Consider the following 20,047-nt stretch of genomic DNA (forward strand, 5'->3'; position numbering starts at 1 on the left):
ACCTGATGGGATGGGGACACCTGATGGGACGAGGGGACACCTGGTGGGACGGGGGGGCACCTGATGGGACAGGGGGACACCGGGTGGGACGGGGGGGCACCTGGTGGGACGGGGGGGCACCTGGTGGGATGGGGGCACCTGGTGGGATGGGGGGGCACCTGGTGGGATGGGGGCACCTGATGGGACAGGGGGGCACCTGATGGGATGGGGGGCACCTGGTGGGATGGGGGCACCTGGTGGGATGGGGGCACCTCATGGGACAGGGGCATCTGTGGGGATGGGGACCCAGCAGGGCAAGAGGGGGTGACCGGGAGATGGGGGCATCTGGTGGGGTCGGGGCACACACCATATGGAGTGGCTGTGGCAAAAGTCTAGCGCAGAGATGATCTGCCGGAAGAACTTCCGAGCCTCTTTGGGGGTCAGCCTGCCCTTCTTGACAAGGTAGTCGAAGAGCTCTCCACCAGACACGTGTTCTAGCACCAGGTATCTGCAGGGGACAGGCGGACGTCGGGTGGCTGCGCACCGTGTGGCCAGCCCGCCCTGGCGCCACCCTCTGCCTTGTCTCAGCCTCCAGCGCCCTCTACATGAGGAGCTCGCTGGTCTGCCGGCCTCTGGGCAGGCCTGCCTCCAGCACAGCCTCAGGGGGGCCCTCGGAGGCGGGGAGGCCGGAGCAGGGCCACACCTGGCCCCCTGGCTGAGGGACTGCTCAGCCTCAAGGCAAGAGGGGCGCTGCGGCCTCTGACCCCCACGCAAGCGGGGCCGTGACCCTTCTAGGCCCTCCGTGGCTGCTCCAGGTTGGGCTCCCCCAGCAGGGGGGTGAATCCGACGCTCAGGTCCATGGGGCACCAGGGCCAACGGGGAAGACCTCAAACAGGGTGGGCAAGGGGCTGGGGCCGGGCGTGGCCGGGGGGGCCAGGCTGGCCCTCAAATGGGCTCCTGGAAGACAGTACACAGGGTGCCCCCAGCAGGCTGTAACCTCCCCCAGTGGCTCAGTGTGGCCTGGGGGCCTGACTGGTGCCACGGCCGGGGGCTGGGCCACTAGGGGATCCCGACAGGGGCCCCGGGGGCCAGAGCGGAGCGCCCGCCCCAGGGCCAGCGGACCCCGCCCGCTCTCCCGGGCCGCTTCCTGGTCTGCAAACAGGTGGCTGGCAGGGCGCCAGGGACGGAGGCCCCTGGGCTCCTGCGCAGGGCAGGGTGGGGACAGCTGGAGGAGCAGCAAGTCTCTGGCCTGGTGACGGAGGCTGGAGGGGGGAGGGGGGAGGGGGAGGGGCCCCACCCCATACCCAAGCTGAGCCTCCAGGGATGGGGGACGCCGATGCCCGCAGGACCCCCAGGACTTGCTGGAGGAGCCGAGGGCACAGGCTGGGGGCAGGAGGTAGGGAGTCCGCGTCCCAACAGCTTGTCTTACAGGAGCGGAGGGCTCGGCAGGGGTGGGGGCCCCGGGGGCCTGAGGAGAGAAGGGGCGAGGAGGGGCACAAGGTGGTATTCGGGCAGGAGAGGCCATCCCAGGGGTCGTGCCCTGCTACTGAGTGGGAGGCCCAAGCTGGGCACTTGGGCGAAGGGGTCCCCTGCCCCTCCTTCACCTGCAGGCTCCCAGGGCTGCCCCGGCCCTGCGGGACCCAGCCTGGCTACCTGATCGCCCGCCTGCTGGCCACGCTGTCCCTGTCACGGGGCCTGTGCCCAGCTTGGCCTTGCCGTCCCAGGCCCCTCCCTGGCTTCCTCCTGACCCCCAGCCCCCGGTCCGTCCCCACAGGTATCTCAACAGAAATGAGGCACAACGGGTCCCTGCATGTCATGCGTGGAGGTGGCCAGCAGTGCACGCCCCCAAACTCACAGGATGTCACCGGACACTGACCACAAGGTGGGCCCCTGGTCGGGCCGATGGTGGGGGGTCATGCAGGCGTGTCTCGGGGAGACAGAGCTCCTTGCACCCACCAGTGTCAGGGGCCCCAGGACCAGGACCCGCCTCCTGGCACCCCTACACCTATACCAACTCGTCTCTGACCCCCCACAGTCAGCCTACCATCAACCGCTTGGAGTCGGCCACTCATGCCATTGGGCCCCCAGCCGCCACAGTGGGGTGCCACAGCTATCAGGAAACTGAGGCCCACAGAGTGACAGCCTTGTTGGAAGGGTGGGGTTCGGACCATCCTCAGTCCGTGTGCCCAAGCCTTCCTGCTCCGCTCAGGTGGCCCTCGGCGTCCGGCCCCGTGTCCCAACCACCAGCGCCCAGAGACAGTAAGGGGGGGTGCTCTGGATGGCCACCTGGCACCAACTGGTCCAGCCCATGAGGTGCCCAGGTCTGTTCCGGGGGCCCAAAGTCGGGCCTGGAGCTTGGAGTTGAGGCCTCGGGGGTCCCCTGGGCCAGCCCCCTGCATGCATTTCCTCACTCAGTCTGAATGCTAAGGAAAGTACCACTAGAGCCCCCCTGAGACAGGCTGGGGCCTTCCTACAGCCACACTGGCGGTAGTGACAGGGCTGGACGCCCCCTTGTGACCCAGTGACCACCGCCCACACCCCGGGTGAGCTCATCGAAGCCACACAGCAGGCGACTTGGGGGGAGGCCAGTCTCCAATTTGTGCCAGGTGCACCTTGGGTAGTGAGATTTACTCTGGCCTCTGACCTCGACAGCACGGGGGTGGATGCCCAGGGAGGGCGGGTCAACAGGCCAGGTGAGGGGCCTGGTGTGGCCATCGAGCCATCGGCCAACCTGGGCTCCTAGTCCCTCGAGGGAGCAGATGGGGACTCGGTGGGAATGGGGAGGGTGTGGCCCCTAGAGCCCTGGCAGAGGGACTGGGCCAAGTGGTTCCTGCTTCTTGACCCCAGCTCCCAGCCGCTGCCTCCAGGAAGCCCCAGCCCCTGGCGGTCCAGGCTGGTGGCTCTGCCGTGGGAACCCTCGTGGGTTGGCTCCCTCCCGGGGCCCCACAGTCTCGCCTCTGCCCCCTCCCCAGCTCTCCAGACCCGGCAATACCTACAAATATTTTTTGTTTTCATAAACATCGTGCAGCTTTAGAACGTGAGGGTGTTCGATGAGCTTGAGGATGGCGATCTCCCGCTCCACCTGCGCGGGGAGAGAGATCTGGCTGGGGATGGGCGCACCCCCGCTGCCTGCACCCCCCACCCACCCCCTACCCGCAGCCCTGGGGTCAGGCCGACACCACGCGGCCCTGGGCCTCTGGTTGGTGGGGAAACAGAAGGATCTGGGTGGGCTGTGCCCCCCAGACACCTTGGCCAGGCTCCTGGGGGGGGGGGGAGTGGAGGCTTTGGAGCAGGGCCAGCCTAGCGATGGGGTCTCCACCCCCGTGGGCTAGCCCATTCCATCCCAGGGGCATCACAAAGGGGGGCTGCCTCCACCCCGGCCCTCCCGGGCCTTCGGGGGGCCTCTGCCTCCGAGCTCTTGTCTCTGCTCAGATAGCTCGTATGCACCTTGAACTCCGTGTCTTCAGCTGAACTTGGGAGTCCCAGAAGCTGTCCAAGGCAAGGTCAGATCTGCCCCCACCCCTCCAAGCCACCACTCCTTCTCTTAAAACTGCCCAGCTTTGGTCCCTGGGCTCCTCAGTGGGGCCCACCCAAGTCCCTCCCTGCCCCCCTGGCATACTGGCTGCACATGCCCACCTCGGGAGATGGCTGGGGAAACGAGGGAGGCACAGTCCTCAGGGCAGGGGCAGCCGCGGTGATGGGGAGCCCCCAGCACGCCGCCCACGTGCAGAGGTGTGAGTGCCGCACAGCCCCGGGTGAGCAGGCAGACGGGGGAACCTGAGTCCGGAGCAAGCCCTTCCTACATCCATCCATGCGGGCCCTGGTCCGGTCCCAAAGGGGGTCCAGATTCCACCACAGGTCGGGCTCCCGGGATGGGGGTGGGAGGGGCTGTTGTGGTCCCTGGGGAACTGTCACTTCCTTTTTCCCTCCTCAGAGGGAGGGGCCTCCTCCTGAGGCTAACTGGGGAAACTGAGGCCCAGCCAGCTATCCCAGCAGGTCAGTACAGCGCCCGGACTGTGCCCCAGGATGCGGCCTGTCCCTCCTCGGGCCCTGGCTGAGGCAGGGGGAAAGGGCGGGTGGGGCCGAGGAGGGAAGCCAGCGTGCAAGGCGGTGGCCGTGGTCAGTGGACGCCCACACAGGGAGCTTGTTCTGTAGCAGAAGCTGCTCCCACTGGGCTTCTCTATAGCCCCCCCCTTGGGGCTCTCACCACAGGGACCCACCCAGGCCCATGTCAGGCTGTCCCCAGGCCCCGCCCGAGCTCACCTTCATCAGTACAGACTCGCTGAGCTTCTCCCGGTTGACAATTTTGATGGCCACCTTCTGGCACGTGACACAGTGAATCCCCAGCTTCACAAGGCCTGTGGGGTAGAGAAGCCCCCTCAGACCCATCCAGGGCCCCAACCGGCAGGGACCCCACCCACTGCCCACACAGACCCCTCACTCAGGGCCCGTATCCCCTGAGTGCTGTCCCCACCCCCACCCATTGTGCCTCAAGTGGGACATCCACGGCCACTGTCCACCCTCCCAGGCTCCTTGGTCACGGCCCAGAACAGCTCCGTCCTGGAGCGGCAGCCCTGCCCCACACCAGGGGACCAGCCCTCTGACCTCCTGGACCCTCCCCTCTGCTCTGGAGGCCCTACACCCAGAGCCCCTGCCCCCGGGGCCTTCAGCCACTGCCCAGCCCTGCCCAGCAGGGGAGGAGGGTACCCTCGGGCCAGGGCCACCCCTCCCCCAGGGACCAGTCTCCACCCCCTGCAGCCCTGACCCAGCAGCCTCAGGACGGAGGTGCCCCCAGACAGTAGTGTCCAGCCCACTGGAGTCTCAGGGACAGCAGGATGGCCCCAAGGCCACTCCCTGGACAGCCCCACCCCCACCTGCCACGCCCACGCCCCCAGCCCTGGGCCCCCACAGGACAGAACGCGCCTCTGCTCTCATGGCCACGCTTCTAGTCCTGGTCCTGCCCTGTATCACGTGGCCACAGCCAGCCATCCCCCCCGCCCCTCCCTGGCCAGGACAGGCCACCGGGGCCACCAGCAGCCTCACCCCCGCCGCAGCCCAGGCTGCTGCCGGCTGCCCTCCTGACCTCTGGCTGGACCCCTCTGCAGCCTCAGGCCCAGGACATGCCCACCTCTCCGTTCTTGAGCCTGGGCCCCCAACCGTGACATTCTCCAAGGTGACTGTCATTCTCAGGCGGGCATGTGAAGGTACCATGACGGCCCCTGCCTCCAGCATTCGGGGCAAGGGGGCAGGACCGTTAACTTTGGCATCGCAGCCTGACCCGGACTCATGCTCCGCCTGGTACGCCCGCCTCGAGGACTGAGGGGGCTCGCACTGCTGCACAAGGGCTTGGTACAGTCGGGGCCCCGACCACCTGCCTGCCCTGTGTCCTGGAGTGCCCCAGGGCCTGCTGTTGCTGTTCAGCTTTGACCTTGAGCTCCTCGTGCTCACCAGCTGCTCGGGTTTGCCCTTCCCCCACTTTTACATGGGGCCGGGCGGGGGGGGAGTCGTACAGTTGGCAAGAGCCCTTCCGTTCCCCGAACGGACCTCACAGCCGTAACTCTGTGTGGCCTGTGTCTTCCCACGGAGCGAGGTCCCACCTGACCTTCCAGGCGCAGCTCCTGTCTCTCCCCTTGGGTCAGGACGGGCAGGCCCGCAGCCACCCTCTCCTGCGCACGGTGAGCCCCGGGAGGGGGCCTCCGTGGCTGGAGCCCAAGGGCGGGAAGCCCCGGTGCTCAGCCCAGGACAGAGGAGCTCCGGCTGGGCCGCTGTGTGCCCCCCGCTCCCACCCAGGAAGGGCTGAAGACTCCCGGGGCCTCTCGCTGGCTGCCCGTGCTCTGGCCCTGAGCCCTGGTTCCGGGCCCACAGGGAGAGCAGGGAGTGCGCAGCAGCAGGAGACAGCGGGTGTGTTGCCGTCGTGTCTGTAACCCACGGCTGGAGGCCCAGGGACCCGGCCCCGCCGCCCGGCTTGTCTCCCAGACAGCAGGTGCGCAGTGTTCGGAGCAAAACCTCTGCCTGGCAAGACCCCAGAACAATGCCGACGGGCCAAGGGGAACCGGGGAAACAGGCAGAAACAGCCGCTGCCCCAAAGGGGACAGGCTCCCGCGAGTTCTGAACGCTCAGGAGAGACACCTCCCGTGAAGAGACACCCCGGTGCAGACGCGCGACCCCCACCGGGCAGACAGCCACCACGGGGTGTGGGAGAGCATTCCCGACACAGGAGGGCACGGCCCGGGGCAGCTCTGCTAGACTGTTCACGCAGCAAAACCCGGGGAGGGACAAATGTCCTCTAACGGGAAGGAGTGAAGTACTTCTGGCTCAGCCGCCAGGTTCCCAGCAGACGTGAAAACACAACACGGCTGGACGGCGCTTGGGCAGGTGGGCGGGGCCCACAGGAGGGCACACCAGTGCGCGCATCGTCCTGCCTCCAGGAGAGGAAAATAAATGGGTGCCCGGGTGACAGGGCGCTTGACCGCCATGCTGGCCGACTCCAGACGCAGCGTGTGACGGAGCTGGTGCCACCACCGCCATCCTGCCCAGTGGCCGTACCGGGCACTGCGGGAAAAGACGGGCTCCCGCTTCGTCGACCAGGAAACTCGGTGGTCACGTCACCAGCTGCTGCACAGCTGCCCAGGAAGGCCAGGGAACAAAGGGGCCAGAGAACAGTGTGTGCCCGACAAGCCGCACGCCATGGGCCCAGGCCCCCACCGGCGGGCCACCTGGAGCCTCCTGCCGAGCTCAGATGAGGCCAGCCGGGAGGCGCAGCCAGGTGCAGGGGGGCTGCCCTGGGCAGTGACCCGGAGCTCTGGCAGTTCCCTCCCTGCTTTCGTCTTCTTCCACTTGCGACCTTTGCCAAGAAAGTCTTCAGGCCTGCAGACTCCTACACACCCCTCAAAGCCAAGCGTGGAGGTGCCCCTCCTTAGTGAAGCTTCCCTGGCACCCTGGGCAGTGACCCAGCCCTGGCGGCCTCTGGGGTGGGGTGTCTGGGCTCCTAGCAGGCCTGCCATTCCCTAGAGGCAGAGGATGGAGAGTGTGCCCAGGGAGCCCTCCGAAGCGGGCTCAGGACGGTGGGAGGGCAGCTTCTGCAGGGAAGCCCACAGTCACCATAGTTCCCCAGCCCTGCAGCTGCTCAAGCTCAGCTCCCTGTTGTGATATATTACTGTGTTTACAGCAAACACGGGCGCGCTCCAACGCAGGAAAAGTATACGGTGTCACAGATGATCGCCAGAGCAGCGGACGGCGTCCCGCCCAGGCGGCGGGCTCGGGAGTGTGCTGGGCCGCCTGTGCCTCACTGCAGGAAGGCTCCAGGCATCGGGGAGCCCCAGGGGCACCCTGGGAAGGCTCAGGCAAAAGGCCAAGGAAGAGCCCCGAGCCCCCCGGGGCTGCCCCACCCACTGGCTCCCCACTGTACCCCAGACTTGAGCACAAACCAACCTGTGCTTTATTGGGGGTGCCCACCCCCCAGGGCCCCAAATCTGGCCAGGAGAGTCCAGGGGACCTGTAGGCTGCCATCCGAGAGCAGGGCCTGCACCCGGGCCCCAGGTCCCAGGTCCCCAGACAGGGTGGGGCCCTCCCTGTGCCGGGCTGGGGGCAGGGCTTCAGGGGAGCACTCCTACCTCCTCACTCGGCTATTAGGGCCCGTGGGGCCCAGAGGCGGCCAGAGAGCAGGCGGGCAGGGGGCTGTGGGGCGGGGGGCTGCTGGGTGGGCTGGAGCTCTCTAGCGGGGGCTTAGCAGCTCTCTGCAGGCAGTGCCAGGCCCTCCTGGCCTGGTGGCTCCTACCGGCCCCCACACCTGCTGCAGTGCTCTGGAAAGGGGCAGGAGCCTGGCCCCCCGAGGCTGTGAGGGGCCAGGGCAGCCCCAGAGCTGTGGGGAGCAGACAGGTGGGGCTGGCAAGTTCAGGGTCAGAACCCACACTGGTGGACCCTCAGGGGCCCCAGCACGGAGGTGGCCTATGGGGCCCTGTGGGGTCGGGGCTCAGGGCTGGGGGCAGACCTGAGCAGATGCTCAGTGACTGGGGCTCCTGGGGCTCGACCCTGACCTCCCTTTTCCTCATGGTCATGGGCCTTCAGAATAAAACCGTGCTGGAGCCCCCAGAAGAGAACCGGCCTCCCACGGCCCAGACACCGCCCTTTGGTTTGGGCCGGGGTCAGGGAGCAGGTGACAGTGCTGTGAGCGAGAGGGAGAGGTGCCCCAAGCACCAGCCCTGTAGCCCCGGGGGGCAGTCGGGCTGATGGGCAGGGGGTGGGGTGGAGGGACAGCCTGGGGTGGCCCTCCCTACACAGGGACTGCTCATGAGCTCCACGTGTGTTCCAGCCTCCGGTGCTATTTCCACCCCAGGGGTGAGGGCGCCTGCCTGGAGAAAGCCCTGCTCTGACGTGGCCCCAGGGCTGCCTCTCAACCTCTCAGGGCGGCCATGCATGGCCGCTGCCCTAAGCCTGACCCTCGGGAGTCCTGGTCACTCCATCCACTATCAGCCTTGAGCCCTGCAGACCCTACGGACGGGCAGCTCAGCGCCCTTGGGGCCCATCCAGCCTGTCCTCCCTTATGGGGCCAATGACTGCCCCTGAAGTCCTCTCCCTCCAGGCACTGGGGCCGCATGGCGTGGCCTCTTCCAAGTGCTTGGGAACACGTCACACAGGCCTCCTGCCTCCCTTCCTCCACCTGTGGCCATCGGGTGCGGTGCTCCCCGGGCCGGCTCCACAGCGTCCTGAGCCGAGCAGCCTTTTCCAGCCACCCCACGTGGCTGCTGCAGGGAGGTTGGGACCACACAGAGGTCTGACCCCTTTTGGTGAGTGACATGCCTGTGTCAGGTCCCATCTCTGACGTCCCCATATGTGGCAGGCCATGAGCTGTCCCCCGCCTGAGCCGCTGGACGGGCAGGAGAGCACGGTGGTTTAATCCCTCCAACCCCCTGCCTCTGAGCACCGCCCCCTCCCTGGCGGGCCTGTGTCCCGTCCACCATGGGGGAGCCTGAGAGGAGTCAGCTGGCCATGGCAGACTGGCCTCGAAGCCTCCCCGCAGGGCCACGTTAGGTCATTATCCGCCTGTGCCACCACAGACACTTACTGGCTGCCTTCTCTGCGTGTCCACGTGGGGGGGAGGAAGGGCCCTGCACAGAGGAGCCCAGAGCACAAGGAGTGCGTGCACATGCCGCACAAGGGCCCCGTGGCATGACCTGCCACACCTGCACCCACTGCACTGCCGACTGGCTGCGGGCCGGGGCCACGTGAGTCCCGTGGGCTCTGCAGGCACCTCGAACGCCATGGGCCCTGCCTGCGGAGTCCCGAGTCCCGTGAAGCAGCATGCACGGGGCCACAAGCCAAGGGAGAAATGACTGCGTCAGCCGTTTCTCATTCAAATCACCACATGCCTAGACCCTGCGGTCACCACGGGTGCCCTCCGCGGGGGAGTGGAGCCCCTCAGAGCTGGGGCTTCCTTCAACGTGGTGGAGACTCGTCCCCCTCCACCGCCATCCCCGCACCGCAGGCAGCGGCTGCGCCCAGAGCCCCTGACCCCCTTCAGCCACAGGCCGTGGTCCTGCCTCAGGGCAGGCAGCCGTGATCCCAACCAAGAGTTTGCCAGAAGGTCCTTCTTGCCGGCGTCTGGCAGCCCGAAGACCCGCGCCCCCACCCCGGAAGGAAGGAGAGAGTTCAGGGAAAGGATGGGGGTCACCCAAGCTCCGGAAAAGCCCATGGAGGAGGGCATGTGGGCCCAGGGGCGGGACAGCAGTCTCGGGAGGAGGGAGGCGCTCTGAAATCTGGAACCTGGCCCTCAGGAGGACGGCCACTGTCCACGGTGCTGACCAGGCCGGCACCTGCCCATGGAGCCCGCAGCGCGCTCACACTGGGGACCCACGCTGTGTCAGTGGGTCCCTGGGCACAGGGGATGAGGGGCAGCAGCTCCCATGGTGGGTTCTTGGGAAGGAGGCTCATGGGGGCGGCGGGGGGGGGGCTTCTGCTGACCCAGGCACAGTGCCTGCCCAACATCAAGGGGCTGCCATCTGCGTCTCAGGAGAGACCAATGTCCAGCCACCAGAGCTCACAGGACCACCCAAGGGTCACTAACACCTGGGGCCATCACCAGCTGTTGCACCTCTGGGACCATGCAGCCAGCTCCCCTGGGGCCACAAGCACAGCTAAGGATGACCCATTTTCTGCCACCTCAACATGCCTCACCCAGGGGCTCTGCTCGTGGGGGTGTGCGGGAGTCTGGCACAGAAGACGAGCCTGTCCTCCTGGAGGTGGACAGCCCTGTCACCCCCCCCACCCCCCACCGCCTCGGCTCTCCTTGGAGGAGGCAGAGAGGTGGCACCACACTGGCTGTTGGGAAAATGAGTCAGCAGGGCTGGCAGCCCTGGGCCAGCCCCCCTCCCCCGGGCCGGGCCGCCCACAGCAGCAGGGCAGCAGCACACGGCCTCACTGGGGGACGCTGCGGACATGGCTGCAACCTCGTGGTCCTGCCCTGGCCACTGACCCCACGCCAAGGCCAGACCCCACGTGCCTGGATCTGGAGGCAGACCAAAGGGGCAGGGGCACCATGTTCTCCGCAGGCCAAGGGCCCCAGACAAGAGCTCGATGCGGTCAGACTCGCCCGGGGCGGGCAGCCAGAGGCAGCGGGCTACGGGACCAGCTGGCCCGGGGGGCTTCCCAAAGAAGCTGGGCCCAGGACGGAGCCCGTGGGGGGGGCTGCAGAGGCCCCTCCCCAAACTCCAGGGAGCAGCTGGTGGGCAGAGGCAACAAGGAAGGGGGCGTGGACCACGCACGCTGGAGGTCGCCGTCGGCAGCGCTGTTCCTCGCGGCACCTGGCCCTCTGGCCCCCGGCTGCCGCTCCCGCCCTTCCTGCGGCCAGGCCGCAGCAGCCTCCCAGGGACTCTTAGGGAACCCTCTTCCCGGAAGCCAGCCTCCCAGCCCTGAGGCCCCTCCCGCACTGCACCACGCTGGCCTGCGTGGCAGGGAATAACCCTTCATCCTTCAAGGACAGGCGGTAGCTACAGCTTCTTCTGGTGTCCATTCCCTGGGACCCCGGCTCTGAGGAGCCACCACCTTGTCCTGAGGCCGAGAGCACAGGCCTCTGGCTCTCTGTCCCATACCTGGGACCTCGTGAGATTCCCGAGCATGGCTGCCTGGCTCAGCTGCCCCTGGACTCCTGACCCTCAGGAACCATGAGAGGATGTTCACTGGTTCAAGCCACCAAGTTTTGGGCGTCCCTTGTTAGGTAACAGCAGGTCATGAATACACTCTGCCCTCCAACCACCAGAAGCCAGGGAATTCTCAGGCCTGGCCTCTAGTATGAGCTGGACAAACGTGGGCAGCAGCCTCCTGGAGCCGGGTGCATGGCCTCACGGACAGCATGGCGCCCCAGCCTGAGTTTCCCCATCTCACCTATGGAAGGGGGTAAAACAGCCCCTCCCACCCAGGCCCTTCTGGACAGCATGGAGCCCCCCCAGAGACTCGGGGACTGGAAGAGGGGCACGCGGGACTGTGCCTCTCTCCACGTCCCTGTGCACACCTGGCTGGTGGAGTCTCCAGGCTAGAGCCCCTCTGCTAGCTGGGCTCAGCCCCCAGCTTGCCGGGCAGCTCCCCAGCCTGGGTCTGAGGACTAACTCCCCCCGGGCCTGGGGCAGGGGGTGGGTGCACCTGTGAGGGGACAGTCAGCCATGTGGATGCCAGTGGTGGGGAGGAACGGATGGTACCTGGAAGCCCCCGTCCCTGCTAGGGCACCATGCAGCCTGGGCCCCTGGGGTGTCCATGTCCTTTCCCCTCCTGCCCCTGGGTGTCCACTGAGAAGAGGGAGCACCTCACTCTGCCCTGTTTCCCGCACTGACCCCATCTCTTCACCTGACACAGAAGCCCCTCCACCATGTGCCTGGGTGGCAGGGAACCCCAAGGCTGGGCTGAAGGCCACCCCAATAGGGCAAGGTTAGGGTACCCTTTGTGACGACCTGGCTCTCCTCCAACCCTCCTTACCCCTACACTCAGGCTCATCCAGGGCTGGGGGCACCCGTGAGGGCAGGGAGTAAGACTTTCAGAAAGAGCATCGCCAAGTGCCGCTTGTACTCCAGGTGACCACCAAGGGCTGAGCCCACAGGCAGGAAGCTGGGGTACAAAACTGGGGACCCTGTGAAAACCACCAGGGGCCTCCTGGGGCCCCAAACTCCACAAATGGAGTAGGGATGGGATGGTGGCCTTAGGGACACGTGTCTGTGTCCTACTCCTTGGAACCTGTGAATGAGACCTCATTTGGAACAAAGCTCTCGCAGAGGTAAATTCTAGATCTCGTCATGAGAATGCTGAACATCCAAGGCGGCCCCTGAAGCCAATGACAAGCACTCTTGTGACGAGGGGCACAGCGGGAACACCACATGGACCTGAAGGCAGACGCAGGGCGGCCAGCAAGCGGCCAGAAGCGGGGGAGGGGCCTGGAATGGGCCCCCCACAGCCCTCAGGCCTCCGGGCCCCACAACTAGACAGGGAGATGTGCTTCCGGCGGCCCCAGGGACAGACACGGCGCCTCTTCCACTCGGGGGCATATTTACCGGGACCTTTCTGCCATCACAAACCTCCAAGTGCATCCCAGAAGGGCTTCCTGTTCATTCGACCACGACCTCAGCTAAGCACGTTGTCCTGACCCCTCACTGTGCGGCAGCTTCTCCCCGGCCCACGCATGCCCCGGCTCAGCAAGGTGCCGCACCCAGCCGGCGCGGGCAGCTCCGAACAGCATCAGCGCTCACAGGGCGTCTCCACCCACCCAGCATCAGCCTGGAGGCACTAGGGGCAGGATTTGCGGGAGGTGCGGTCCTGCCTCTCCCGTAAGTGGCGTCGGGGGCAGCCCTGGGGGGGGCACCAGGGGGACTGCAGACTCAGCCACGGAGCCCTGGCAAAGGCCCTGGGGCAGGTGGGCCCTGGGAGGTGGCTAGGCCATGCCGCTGGTCAGGAAGACTCCTAAGTATTTTCCGCTTGAACCTCAACCTCACAGCAGCCCATCTCCTTCCTCAGAAGAGGACACTGAGGCCGGGCCCATTCTCCTCCCACTGCCCAAGGGGTCAGGGTGAACCTGCCCATGCCCAGCCTGGGGGTGGCGCTTCCCTAGCTGGGACAGGCGCAAGCTCCAGCCCCAGCACCCGCTTTGAACAGGCTCAGGGAGTCAGCGGGGTGCCGCGCATTCCGGCCAGTGGGGAGGGGTCCTCTCAGCACCATGGACAGTGGCCAGTGCAGTGCTCGCCACCCCCCCTCCCTGCAGCCCTGCGCTTGGGGCCCAAGGACAGCGGGTGACTTGCCCTGGGCTACACTGCTGGGGGACAGCAGAGCCAGGGTGCCCTGGGAACCGGCTGTCAGCACTCCCTGGGCACTTCCCCTGGCCACACCCTGCTCCTGCCGGAGCCGGGCACGTGGTAACCTCTAAGCCCAGGACACCACCCCCGCACCAGCAGGGATCCCAGGAGGTGCTGCCCCAGGACCCCCACGCCGGGTGCTGGTGCGCGTAGGGACAGGCCCTCCGGCCTAGAACAGCTCCCTCCAAAGGATGAGGAGACACTGGAGCCCTCACCCCTGCTGGAAGGGCACCCGTCGTGGAAGCTGTAGCTGGGGAGAGGCTCCAAGACGCCAGGATCCGCCAGGGGCTCACTGGGCACCCACAGCACCAGAAACCCTCGGGGGTGAGGTGGGGCGGGATGGAGCCTGGCAGAGGGCTCACTGCCTGCTCTCCTGTCTCCAGAGGGTCTGAGACCCACGCTCTGGGCGACCGCGAAGTCCCTCCGGCCTCAGGCGGGATGGCATCCCTGCCCAGGCCCCAGTGGGAGTCCCCACCCTGGAACGCCCTCGGGTCCTGGGTGGCGCCCCTCCCCGCGCTGGTCTTCACGGCAGGGGTGCTCCCCTCAGGCTCCAGTGAAAGACGGGGTGCGGGCGTGCTGAGGCCCAGCCCCTCCCCCCCCCGGTGCCTGCCACAACCTGACACCGAGCTGGGCCTCCAGCTGCAGGCCACCCGCTCCCCTGCTTCCCGCCCCTTAGAGGTGAGGGAGGGGCTCGGGGCCAGGCTCCAGGCCTGGTGTCTATTCTGATGAATAAATGGCCACAGGCCCCACCGTCCTCACAGCCAGCAGCCCTTTGATCTCCTACCACGCACCCTGACCAGGCACCCAGACACCAGATCTGAACCAGGAAGCCATCTGGGGGGCTGCCCGCCCTGGCATCGCCCTCTCCTCCCTTCTCTTCTGCGGGGGCTCCACCGCAGGCCGAGGGCGGATCCTGTGCTTGCAGGGGCGGGGCGCTGGGGGGTCAGGTCTGGCTCCCAGGCTCCAGGAGCATCCCCGGCCACGCGGGACGCACTGACCCCGCAGATTCGCTGCAAACACATCGCACCTCTGCAGAACCTCCGGCCACCCCAGCGCCCCGGGCTCCGCAGACTCCAGCTGACTACTGATATGGGGGGGGCGGGGCTTGAGGTTGCCCAGACTTCAAAGCGCCCTCGCTGCCCACGGCACAGCCTGGGCCTGCGTTCTTCCTGCGCCAGTGCCCACCCGCCCCGGACCTCCTTGCAGCCCCTCCCCCCCCCCCCCCCCCCAGCTCTGGGGAGTGAGGGGCGGGGCGGGGGGCGGGGCTAGGCCAGGGCCCTGGTTCTCCCAGCCTCCTTCGGGGGCTCCGCCTCCCCAAACCCTTCTTCATTTTGGGGGCGGGGACGTGCGGACCGAGCATCCCCACCCCCAACTTGCATGGCAGATCCATCCGCCCCGCGCACCCATGTTTCTGGGCTCCGCGGCGGCCCCTCCGGCCGGCGACACCCCCACGCCCGCCGTCACGGTCACGCGGCGGCTCCCGGTTCGACCCACGCACGCTTCTCCGAGGACGGGAAGGAGGACCCGCTGGGGGACCGGGGAAGGGACGGCAGGCAGGGAACGCTGGCCCCCGGCAGGCTCCGTCTCAATATAGATTCCGCGGTTTCCTTCGCCCACCAGGCGCCGGGGGGGAGGGGGGGGCGGTGGCGCGCGTCTCTTGGGAGACAACTGTTCACGCTCCGAAAAGGAACCTCTCAAATTAAATTAATTAAGCCCTGAAATACTTCACACCCGCTGCAGCCGCTGGCCTCCTCCGCCAAGCTCCCCGCCCTCCCCACCCACAGCACCCAAACACCACGTGGGGGCCGCCGCCCCCTCCCGCCACCCCTGTCCCCGGGGAGGGAAGGAGCGTGGGGGAGGGGAGGGGAGAGGCCGGCTCCATCCCCAGCCCATCTGCCTCTGGCCTCCCGGGTCCTTCCAGAGCTCCTGGCACTACAGGGGGGCCCTTCCCGGGGGGGGGGGGGCATCATCTCTGCACCTGTGCAGCCTGAGGCTTGGCTCCCCCTCCTCCCCTGGGGTGGGGGCTTCAGTGGCCCCATCAGCCTTGGGGTGTCCTAACACCCTCTCCTGCCTGTGGTAAAGATGGAATGAGACCACACACACACGCGCGCGCGCGCCTGCCGGCCATCGCACCCTATACCTGATCCCTTCCCCTCCCAGAGGCAGCCTGGGATTGGGCCCGAGAAGAGCCCAGCTGTGTGTGGAGGGGGACTAACCCTCAGCAGAGCCAGGAGTCTCCACAGCAGGTGATGAGGGACAGGACACGGACTGGGCCTGCCAGGCTCCAGGGGGCCCCAGGGGGCGCCAGGTGTCAGTGTCAGCCAGGGAGCACACCTGGGCCCGAGGGCAGGGCTACAAAGACAGATGTGGCACTTACGGAGGGTGCATGCAGACACGGGAACAGCCCAGGGGGCCCCCACTCCCCACGCCAAGAAGGACAGACAGCCTGGGACCCAACCCAGGACTTCAGGGGCCAGGAGGCTGCCCCAAGCAAGGCGTCTCGTTCCGACAGGCCTGCTGGCCAGCCTGCCTGTGCGCAACCCCCCGCCCCCAGACATCCCACACTCGGAGCAGGGGCCCACCCCTCCCCAGAGAGCCCCACTTCTCACACACGAGGAGCCGTGCCACCGTGCAGGCCTCCTCAGTCAGGTAAACAGCCAACTACACGTCACCAGAGGGAGTCCAGGACAGAGAGAACCGACCCAGCAGAAAGGTGTTCAGAAGTTCTTTCCTGATTATTGCACTGACTCGCTCAGATCTAGTAGCTGCTGCATCTATAAAACAAGAGGCCTTGCACGAAGGGTGAGACATCGGGAAGGGGCTCCAGGAGAGTGAAGACAGTAAGCGGCTAGAGAAAGGAAGAGCTGGACGCAGCACTACAGCACGAGCAAATGCCAGTGTGGCCGAACACAGAGACAAGAAGAGCTGAACCAAGCGGAGCTGACAGCCCAGGAAGCTGATATTTGACTAAAGTGAGTCGCTGAGAGTGGACAGGTGTTAAGACCCGAGGCCCAGTGGGGAAGGACGCATCACAGTGAGAGTCCCCGCACACTCGATATACTTAGCTAGCCCGGAACAGAAACTTGCCGAAGTGGCCGCTCAGTCCTGACCCAGCTGAGGTCCTGCATAGATCAAACTGAGCAGCTGCACCTAAATGCCTGAGAGGGAAGGATGCACATTCTGGAAAAGCCTTACCTAGTGCAGTAGAACTTTTTTTTAAAAAAATAAACAATATCCAGCATACAATAAAAATGATGCCACACAGAAAGGAGTAGAAAAGTGTGACCCTACTCTCAAGAGAAAAAATAGCCACTAGAAGCAGGCCACAGCTAACCCACATATTAAAATTTTCAGGAAAGGATTTTAAGATAACATTATAAATATATATACATTTTCTCTGCCCTCTCCCTCTTCTTCCCTCATAAATGTTTTTTGACTACAGAAAAGGACAGACCACAAGAACCCACTGGATGGGCTTAACAGCAGACTAGACACACACAAAAGGATTAGTGAACTCTATGACAGGTCAGTAGAAACTGCCCAAACTGAAATACAGACAGCAAAAGAATGAAAAAACAAACAGACATAACAGCACACCAGAGACCCATGTGACAGCTCTAAAAAGTCTAACATAATTGTAATAGGAAACCCAAAAAATAGGAGAGAAAGAGAAAAAAGAGCAAAAGACATATTTTAAGAGATAATGGGCATGATTTTCTCCTAAATGTATTATATACATCAGCCCAAAGATCCATGAGGCTCACTGAGCCAAAGTAGGGCAGAAACATGGAAAACTGCATGAAGGCATATCACTGCTAACCTGATACAACTGAAAGAAAGTGAGAAAATCTTTTTTTTTTTAATTTTTTTTTATGTTTTATTTATTTCTAGGAGAGAGAGAGACAGCGTGAGCAGGGGAGGGTCAGAGAGGGAGGGAGTCACAGACCGAAAGAGGCTCCAGGCTCTGAGCTGGCAGTCAGCACAGAGCCCAACGCGGGGCTCAAACCCACAACCGCGAGATCATGACCTAAGCGAAAGTCGGACGCTTAACCGACTAAGCCACCCAGGCGTCCCAAAAGTGAGAAAATCTTAATACTAGCCAGAGAAGAAGATGCCCCTCACATCCGGGGGAGTGTCCGTAGAGCCTGATTTCTCTCCAGGAAGAGTATGACCCGGAGGCAGTGGCTTACCACCTCCTTAGTGGTGGAAGAAATCCTACAATTCTATACCCAGCAAAGATACCCTTCAACAATAAAACAAAATGAAAACATTTGTAGGGATCTCCCCAGGAGGGCCCCTGGCCTAAGGCTCAGAGAACAACTGCTCTAGAGGAACCCCTAAAGAGATAATAAGGGGAAAGAGGTGTAGCAAAAGTATTACTACAGAAAAGAAAGTGAAATAACAACAACGACAACAAAACCACCTGGCTGACACAAAATAAGACCGGAAAAGACGGACAAGTGTACAAAGAACAAATAGAATAAATAGAAAAATGGCAGATTGAAAATAAACTGTAAAAAATAAAAAAAGATTGTCAAAGGGAAAAGGAAGCCTAAGACCTAACTGCGTGTTGTTTACAAGACACATGCTTTAAACACAAGAACATACATAGGTTGTAAGTGTGAGAATGATAAAGACGAGGCCATGCTGAGGGGCCTCAACACTTGGGAATGGATGGGATCACCCAGGGGGACCCTGGGGTACTCCCGGATGAGGAACAGCCAGGGAAGCAGACTGGGGGGGGGGGGGAGGGGATGGTGGGTAGGAAAATAAGGACAATGTGGAATTTCATAAGCGGAGTGAAGACGGGAATACAGGAGAATGTTCAACTGTATCAAATGCTGCTGGTTAAGTAAGGACTGAGAAAGGACCATTTTTTCGGCACTATTCAGGTCACTTCAGTAGGGTGTCAGGGTCAAGAGAGAAAGAAAAGATGTGGGTTCAACAAGAATAACACTTTTTAGGAGCTTTGGTATAAGTGGAGGCCTGGGAAAAGGAAGGTGAATCAGACTGGCATCTTGGCTCCATCCACTGGCGTCAGGAGCTAATGGAGCCAAATTTCCGAAGTGCTTGGGGCAAAGGACTCCCTGTGAAGACATGAGTGCACAGAGGAGGTAATTTCAGTTCTGAGACCTAGAAATGCTTCTCTTCCTTGTAACTTTTCCTAGGAAGTCACCTGACCAAATGAGGTGGTAGACCACAAAGAACCAATAGATCCCATCCAGGGGGTGTCTTGGGAAATGCCCTGAAGGTGGCTTTTTTAGAGAAACATAGCAGTTTTGAAGAAGGACAGAGGGCTCTCAGAATGAGGCTACCAAGAAAAAAAGAGAACTGGATAGGATGGTCAATCTCTCTCCCTCCCCATCCCCGCCCTCTCCCTTTCTCTTTTTCTCTCCCTCTACACGCACGCGCACACACACACACACACACACACACACACACACACACTTAAATGAGTTTTATGATAAATAGTGCAATGGAAATAAAAGGCAACTGGGAACTCCAGAAAAATCAAAGGACTCCAAGAAAGTGTGTCAATCCAAAAGGAATGTATCACAAATGTAAACATTCACGGGATGTCAGAAAAGACAATCCACTCAAAGGACTTTGAAGCCTCTGATTTTTCCAAATCCATAGCAACCAGGTCCCAGCAGAACCACCAGGCGCACAGACACAGCTTCCTTCTGGTGGGTGACAGAACAAGGGCAGGCAATCGACCTGGGCACACTACCTAGCCTGGCACTGAACAGAATTTCTACACTGACAAGTACGGAAACCCTCTTTATTTTTATTTTTTTGAAGAAGTAAAGCTGTCTTTATCTGCAGATGTCTTCATTTGCAGAGAGATAGAAACCCTCGTTATGACTTCACTTTTGAGGGTCAACCAAGAGTCAAACCCCGGAAGGCATGGTGTGGCTGACGCACAGTTAGAAATGCTATTTGGCAAGGGGCAGGTCAAAGTATCTTTTCGGAGGATGGAACCGAAGAGAAGAGATCTTGATGGAGCCAGATTAGCGTGTTATTTGCAATCTGAGCCAAGGAGCACCTGAGAAGAGCTGTGCTGTCTAACTCAGGGACAGGGAGGTTCAGGGGCCACTGGGCACTGCCTAGAGTGCCAGTCAAGACTCTGGTGTGAGCTCCCCACCAGGGGCCCCCCTCGCTGAGTCCCCCACGCCCAACCACTCAGAGTGCAGCCTGCAGACCAGGACAAGATGGATGGACGCGTGGGCTCATGCCGCACGGACTCTGGGTGTCCTTCCCGCCACTTCACTCTGTCACGTCACGCTAGTGTACTAGGCTAGGAATTACCTGCGGTCGGCCGCCCCATCATATCACGGGGAGGGGCTGCAGGGCCCCATTCTGGACCATGTGTGTTCTGCCGTATGGGCACCACCTTGGTACAAAATAAAGACAAGAGGCAGCACGCAGGGTCGACGGGGCTAGAGAGACCAATGGCAATCCCCCGGGGCAGCCGGCTCACCCCCGGGACGTCCTGCCAGGAAGCGTGGCAGGCACCTCTGCCCAGGCGGCCGCCCCGTCCGCACGGAGACACAGCTCTGGGCTGGCCAGGCCAGGGAGCGGCCCGCTAACCAGGTGTCCCACTCCCCAACCCGCTCTCCCGGCGCCACGCTGCCCCGGCCACCAGGAAGGGCCCCGTGTGCCAGATGAGGCCCGGGTTCCCACAGGAGCCAGTAACGAACCCTATCCGTCTTGTTCTGGGTCCCTGCTGGCAAGCACTG

General features: G+C 63.4%; 1 protein-coding gene across 12 annotated transcripts in view; it reads right to left on the reverse strand.

The window, feature by feature from the left end:
• BRSK2 (BR serine/threonine kinase 2) overlaps window positions 1-20,047 on the reverse strand; it is a 60,416-nt gene that overhangs the window by 19,644 nt on the left and 20,725 nt on the right. For 11 of the 12 annotated variants that reach the window (XR_005526910.1, XR_005526908.1, XR_005526909.1 and 8 more), the window contains exons 2-4: window positions 4,243-4,337; window positions 2,976-3,061; window positions 347-487 (exon numbers count right to left, since the gene is read on the reverse strand). Coding sequence is in view for 9 of the 12 variants with exons in the window: in XM_039224120.1 (XP_039080051.1) it covers window positions 347-487; window positions 2,976-3,061; window positions 4,243-4,337 (322 nt within the window). In the remaining 3 variants the exon portion in view is untranslated. Of the gene's footprint in view, window positions 1-346; window positions 488-2,971; window positions 3,062-3,615; window positions 3,649-4,242; window positions 4,338-20,047 lie in introns of those variants that run through there. The other variant, XM_039224117.1, reaches the window with a different exon arrangement.

Source organism: Hyaena hyaena, unplaced genomic scaffold (genome assembly GCF_003009895.1).
Source record: "Hyaena hyaena isolate Hyena2069 unplaced genomic scaffold, ASM300989v1 scaffold_1528, whole genome shotgun sequence".
NCBI classification, from domain to species: Eukaryota; Metazoa; Chordata; class Mammalia; order Carnivora; family Hyaenidae; genus Hyaena; species Hyaena hyaena.